We start from the raw sequence: 7,258 nt of genomic DNA on the forward strand, positions 1-7,258 counted from the left end.
TTATTAAATGAATTTTTAAAAATGAGTAAAAAAGTAAACCGTGCTATTCAACCCACCCTCTAATGCTTTTTTGATCCTACACATGCTAGGCGTCCAAAGAGGAAGCACTAGATGATACTATCATATCCTAGGAAGGGCCAAATCAAATCACCCTCTTGAACCACAAACTTTGAATGTAGGTAAAGTAAACAAATCGTCACTCAGATTTGGTGCATCGGTGAGGTGTTATGGGAAAATATCAGAGCACTGTAGTTTGATCCTTATTTAGGATATGCCTCGACGTTGAATTTGATGAAAAATTGAAATTGAACGGTCATGGACCAAAGTACCCATGGGTAGAAAACTCATGAATTTATCTCACGGTCTTATAGGGACGATGCATTCAGAGGTGGCTATTGATATATTACTGTGGTGCTTCCGGAATTTACCCTTGAAGATTGGTGGAAAACTTGCATGGGATTGAGTCGACCACCTCCAGAATTAGTCGTATCGTAAGGATTAAAATCTGAGTTAAAAAAAGTAAAGGAAACAAATCAATAGTTGGTCATTGTCATAATTTACAAAAACTTGCAATGCTACTGCAATCTAGTAGGCAAACAGTTTGTCTGACTTTTAGAAGAACAGGATGTTCAGGCTATAGTATGCCTTTTTTCAGATATATTGACAAACTCATGAGGTTATTTGCTTGCCTCAAATAGAGGATGCTAAAGAGCAAGTCTATAACTTCAATTCACAGTGGAACCTAAAAGTATCACCATAACGATCAAATTCTAAGTTAAAAGGAGGAGGATCATTCAGAATCTCCTCCATTAAAGTTGCTGGAAACCATCCTGCCACAAAGACTCTACTTCTTAGATTTCTTCTTACCTATGGAACATTTATCCTATGTTCTTCACAAAGCTCGAGCAATTCCTGATATGCTTTCACTGAACTAGCTGCAAAATCCTTCATTATCTCCAAGATCCTTTTCAGGCCTGAATCCACCCTGCTTTCTTCGTCAATATTGCAGAGAGCAGTATAGGTAGGTGCCAAATCTAGTTTCTTATCAAGAAGGGAACTCACTTCCTTGTCTCTGTTTTTCTGGTTCTTCTTCATGGTTCTAAACCATTTATGCATATCTTTGATTTCCGCCATGCTTTCATGCTGTTCGACGTTTTGATGCTCCCACTGGCTGTGAGTTGCAGCACTAAAAGACTGCATTGACTCAAGAACCTCTGATCGAGAAGTTCTGTCCATGGCCTGTGACCACCTACTGTAGATAATAAACACTGGGGGAGCTCCCATCCTGCTCGGTGAATAAGGTGGGACTCTGTCAATTGTCGTCGCTTCAAGTTCATATTCACAATTAAGATAAAGGGCAAGCCAGCCATTCAAGGCCTTGACAAAGTTATTCTGAGCATTAATCCAAGAAGAAAAACTGCAAGTCCATTTTATCATCTCCATTTCTAACTGCATTATCTCGTCTGCATTATTGGTGCTGAGACCACCAGCAGAAACCACCAAGTCCAGTCTTTTAGTTTCTGATATTTCCTTGCATTGCATCTGATGACATTTGAGCAAAATATTCCACATCCGTGCCAACCTGCCGAAATAAAGAAGAAGATTACTCACATTAATGCATACATTACATGAGTCATGGCATATACACCAGCGTACCCTCGAACAAGTTCAGTTGTGCGCGGCTGTAGTTCCTCGTCCCTCAATCTATTTATCTTTTTTGAAATTGAGTGAACAACCTGAATTGCTATTCTTATTTTGGTAGATAACTTCTTAATAGCAGTTCGCATAGAACCAATCTTGTGAGCCTCAGCACCCTTATCAACTAAGCATCTCAACTCCTTGTGTCTCCTGCGAAGCAGTAGTCTCATTTTCTCCTCCGACTGAAAAAGAAGAAAGAAAGAAAGACAAGGGATTCTCAGTTGAAGAACTAAGATATGTTGATAAAGAATCACAAGAATTGATAGGAATTACATGCATTCCAAAGCAAGAATTTTTGCTCCAAGAATCAGAGATCAAGCATACAAGTCGAACAAACATGCCCGTGAAAAATATATATATATATAGAAACATGCCTTTACTTCATGGTAAAGCTTCCTCTCCCAAATGTATAGTTTCTGTAGCGTGGAAGCAAGGCTCCTGGAACCCGTTACCTTGTCTCCATCGAAGTCCAAAACTCCGTAGCTCAATCGAGGAGGCACCACATTTATCATTCTCGATGAAACTGTTTGGAGGAACAAGCCAATAGAAAATTACACAGATTTTATGAAATTCTTGTTTATGAGGGTGAAGAAATCTTTTAACCCTTACCTTGATGCAATGAATGCTTCGGGTGATACTGGTGCTTCCCCACCTCAAGCAATTTGGATAGCTCTCCTGCGGACTGCCATGCCTTCTCGAATTGGGCCTCGATTTCTATAGTAATCTCGTGAAAATTAACCATCTTCTCTGCCACGTTGTTCTGCTCCATCTGCGACTTTTCAGGCTTATCCTCGATCACATTCTTATCGACCACCTCTTCCCTACAATTAGAGGTGGTCGCTGGCGAGCACTCAACATGCGAGAAAGCAACAGGATTTTGGCCATTGGCCTCCTCGACCACCGCCTCCTCCTCTTCCAGATCGGGTATCCCTTCCTCTTCTCTCTCTTCCCTTGAGCTCCAGCTAGAAGTATAAAAATGAGAGCTATAAGCTTCAGAGGTTTCGAAAGGATTCAAGAAGTCCAAGGCAGAGGTCGTGGGCTGCGGCGGCGGCGGAGGTACCGTCGAAGAAGAAGACCGGCCCACGGCCGATGCCTCCGTCGTGTCGGACGGAGGGATTGCCAAGATAGGCGAAGAGAGGCAGAAAAATTCGTTCACGGAATCGTAATTACGAGCGAAGCAGTTATAGGATTCGTCGTAAGATGGGTAAGCAGCGTCAAAGGAGGAAAGTTGCACGGTCTCGTAGCGCTGCGACTGCTGCGAACCAGAGATGGAGGGCACCGGCGGAGGTTGGCTGCGGGCGTAAAAGACTGTTTCATAGTGGTGGTCGAGGCAGTGAAGAGGGGAAGAGCCTTCGGAGTGCAACGGGGAGTCGTCATCGTCGAAGTCATCGGAGTCGGAAGGAAGGAATTTGATGTGAGAGCTGGAGTTGGAATGGCGGGCGGAGGAGACGGGCTGCTGCGTGGGAGGGGAGGGTTCGGATTTGCAGCGGTTGGTGAGATGGAGGGGGATGAAAGGGGAAGAGGAAGGAGAGCGTAGGAGGCGGTGGAGGGAGGAGGAGACAGAGAACAGGGAGCGGGAGTAGTCGGCGTGGGCGGCAGCCAGGGCGTCGCGGTGCCGTATGGCGGCGGCGAGGAGGTCAGCGCGGCAGCGGCAGAGAGCCACCGCCTTCTGCTGCTTCACCTTCGACTCCGAGCAGCCCATCGCCTGATACTTCTTCTTCAACTACCACACTTTCTTCTTATACTGCTATAGCTGTTATTATTGGAATGGCCTCAACTACTGCTGCTACTCGCAAGCCAAACCAAATCCAATGCGGAGTAAATGAGTGAGTTGGATTTTGCAATAGAGAGAGAGAGAGGGAGCGCATGCAAAGATTTTCAATAAATGATTTCCTTTCGATTCAAATAGATTCTACCTTAGTCATCCAAATCGACGGTTCAAAATTGATGATAATAAACGATTTGATGGTTTGAAATTAACAGTTCAACCATTCAAAATGATTCAACGGTTGGTTCAGAATCGATGATTTTTAACTGATCAATTCTTAATTTTAACCATCTAAGATAATTACAGTTCACGATTTGAAATCATCAATTCACACAATTCATGGTTCATCATGATTCAATATCATTATATTAAAAAATCTTAAAATTATAAATTAAAAAAATTAAAATAAAAAGAACTTACACTTATTTAATTGCTTATGTATTACCTTAGAGTATAGGAGAATTAAAGCTCATGTAATTCTTTTACTTTTTTACCATTTTATATTAAGAAGTGCATTGTTTCTCACTTTCGTTTCTCATTCTCGTAATATTCATTTCTTTGGTATCAAATTATTTGACTTTGTCATATGAAAGTTATATTCCTTAGATTCTTTTTTTGGCTCTGATCTAATTATCGAGTAATGCTTGGACTTTCAATGAGTTAGGACACAAAGTCGATTGTTGTTCATTCAATATGTTACTACCAGCACTTAATGTCTATTTCACAATAACTGTTAACACTAGACAAGATAAAATTTATTTAGTGATCATGGACAGAACCTTCAATAACTACCACTTTAGAATATCAAAATCCGCTTCTCTATCTGTTTCATTAAAATTAAAAGAAGTCGTAAAATAATTCTCAAAGTTCCTATATGGAATTTGAGAATCCTCATGGGTATTTCATCTGTTCTTTTAATAAAAAATTATATTTTAGTGAGTTTTAAATTACTACTATTAGTATTTTATATTTCAGAAATATTAATTTGTATTATATATTTTATACTATATTCTTTATAGATATTATATAATTATTTTTTAATATTATATACAAAATTATTAGGATGAGAAGAAGAAAAATCTTTTAAATGGAATTAAAACGTTATATTATAAAATTAACATTTCTTGTAAAATTTTTAATTTATATCTAGGGTCTAAAGAAAATGCAAGTAAATAAATTTTAAGAATAATTTTTTTCCATTTCACTTTTATTGCTAATACACAATAAAAGATAAAAATTCATTATTATTATTTTCATTTAAAACTAATACTGCATTATAAAAATTTATTAAAATTAAATGAGAAGTAGAATAATAAAAATCAAAAAGTTGTTCGATTATATCATTAAAATATTTTTTAAAATCTACAAATACTACAACAAATATTTCATTAGTATGAAAATAAATAAATATTAGTATTATTAATAGTTTGTGTAAAATTGAACATAATAATTCTCTACATTGAAATAAATCTTGTAACAATTGATATGTTGAGTTCTAATGTGTTGGTACATCACGTGAAAATTTTTTAGGTCTCATGTCATTAGTTTTATAAAATCTATCCCATTATTTCATTATAGATGAATGCGATCATAAATAGGAAATAATGTTTAATATGATTTTTTAAAATTCTTAATCCATCTTGAGCATTAAATTTAAAATATGATATACACAATGAATATGAAAAAATAAACTACCAATAATAGGTTGATATATAAATTTCAATTCATCCAGTATTAGAATTAGCATGATCAAATGATATTAAAAATATTTTATAAGTTAATCTATATTATTTTAAAATTAAACATAATAATTATCAGATATTGTGAGCAGTATGTGATTCATCAAAAATTCTATAAGTTAATAATCTTTTTTTGATATTCTAGCCAATGACAAATCATACTCATATACAAATGTGTTTGTCAATGATTACTCCAAATATTGAAACATAAAAAAAATATTATTATTTAATTCACTAAAATTTTCAATTAATTTTTTTCTTTATTTTACTAATCTTTTAATTATTTTTATACATGTAGTTTTAGGAACACATTTAGCAAATAGATTAAAAGATTCTTTACAAAAATATTTAAAAGTACATTTAGATCTAAAACTAAATAAAAGATGTTCTATAAAAACAAACCTAGCTAATAATTCTCTTAATTTATTATTGAAATATAAAAATACACTAGAATCAATTCTTTCACTAGTGGGAAATCTAAATAATTATGCTTGAGAACAATCGATTTTATATTCCGTCGGATGCTTCATTTGTACGTGTCATTTCAACCACCCATAACCGCTGCTGACTTGGAATTTGTAGGAAGCATTGCAATGCTTATATTTTACATGCAATTCTCTCGACGGAAGAATGACTTTTTCAAAATGTTTAATAAGAATAGAAAATTTTAAAGGAGGAACCTCCCGAACCTTGGAAGTAATTACATTGGTACTTCCTTATATTTTGTGTATCAGAAGTTACTCGATCTTATCATCAGTGGATTGAATGTTGAGCTCCTCATTCGAATTTACTATTTTCTTACCCATTGGATATTGAGATGATGAAGGCATGAAGCTCTTCGGTCTCCTTGCATTGTAGTCAGAAGTGAAAGTTGAATGAGTGTCTAGTATAGAATTGGAGTCGAAAATGTGTAGCGATTGTGGAATTGAGAATGAGAGTAGAGAAGATGTGTATAGAAATAATGAAATGAATTTTCTATTTATAAAGTTTCAAGAGTAACGAACATCATATCCATTGATCAAAAAATATTTCGACTATTAAAAAAATATAAAAAACACCAACGAAATGGTAGTTACAAAAAAAAGGAGAAAAACTCGAACTGGCAGGCTAAATCAATAGTTAACCTCCAGTTCGGTGACTTTTATCGGGTTGGAACAGTAATCGGCCCGGCAGGGTGCCGGGCTGGTTATGGTTCCAGCATGATAACCGAATCAACGGATTACGAGTCCATGTTGGGTCCGAGTCAGATCGGGCCAGTTATGGTTCCAACATGATAACCGAATCCACGGATTATGAGTCTAGGCTGGTCCGAGTTAGGTCTAGGTCAGATCCGGCCTGGGGTCGAGTCTAGATTCAGGTTCAAACGTTAAAAAGGAAAACAAAAATGAGGAGGATCGACTGTTGAAACCGGGCTTGGCGCCTCCCATTATCTTTATTAAAATAAATAAATAACACCCTACTATATCTTCATTTTGATAATATTGTTATTCTAACGTTATTCAATAGACGAATTTTCTCTGCTGCGCGACGGTTTCCCACCGCCGCGTCGCCATCCGGCCACCGCCAGCCGCTGGACCAGGCTCGATTGATGGCCAACTCGCCGGCTCACCGGCCGGCACCGGATTCCGGCCGGATTGTGGATTAGGCCGGAAATCGTCGCTAGTGGCACGCGGCCACTGTGGGCCAAATCGCGGCTGATTTCCGACCAAATCGCGATCGGAGACCGACCGAGAAAGGACCGCCGGTGGATTCTGGCCACAATCCGGCCGGAATCCGATGCCGATCGGTGCGCCGACAAGTTGGTCGTCGATCAGGCCCGGTCTGATGGCCGGCGGTGGTCGGACGGTGACGCGACGGCGGTGGGAACAACTGCGGTCGGCGGAAGAAAACACTATGCATTCTCAGTTTTGGACGATCAGATTTTCACGATCATGGTGTCACAGACACGTGCGTAGGAAACCGTCGCGCAGCATATCAAAATTCATTCAATAGATATGTGGTAACTGCTACTACAATCTATAAGCAAATCAATTCAATATTTTTTAAATTCAAT

The 7,258-nt window shown here is 37.9% G+C and overlaps 1 protein-coding gene across 1 annotated transcript; it reads right to left on the reverse strand.

Annotated features, from left to right (window-relative positions):
• Positions 1-741: 741 nt before the first annotated feature.
• On the reverse strand, positions 742-3,400 carry LOC141812873 (uncharacterized). Its single transcript, XM_074700822.1, has 4 exons — positions 2,308-3,400; positions 2,073-2,221; positions 1,657-1,880; positions 742-1,582 (listed from the first exon to the last, which is right to left on the reverse strand). Exons 1-4 carry the CDS (start codon positions 3,398-3,400, stop codon positions 868-870), a joined length of 2,181 nt encoding a protein of 726 aa, XP_074556923.1. The 3' UTR covers positions 742-867.
• Positions 3,401-7,258: the final 3,858 nt, after the last annotated feature.

The sequence above is a fragment of the Curcuma longa genome, chromosome 20 (assembly GCF_044706935.1).
Source record: "Curcuma longa cultivar G26 ecotype Majalengka, Jawa Barat chromosome 20, ITB_CL_G26_1.1, whole genome shotgun sequence".
In the NCBI taxonomy this organism is placed as follows: domain Eukaryota; kingdom Viridiplantae; phylum Streptophyta; class Magnoliopsida; order Zingiberales; family Zingiberaceae; genus Curcuma; species Curcuma longa.

Bases quoted from the DNA above. Each gene is read 5' to 3' on its own strand.
- LOC141812873 (XM_074700822.1), bottom strand. From the start codon at position 3,400: ATGGGCTGCTCGGAGTCGAAGGTGAAGCAGCAGAAGGCGGTGGCTCTC. The intron at 2,222-2,307 runs GTAAGGGTTAAA...TCCTCCAAACAG, and splicing joins GAAGCATTCATTGCATCAAG to TTTCATCGAGAATGATAAAT. The intron at 1,583-1,656 runs GTACGCTGGTGT...TTATTTCGGCAG, and splicing joins ACAACTGAACTTGTTCGAGG to GTTGGCACGGATGTGGAATA.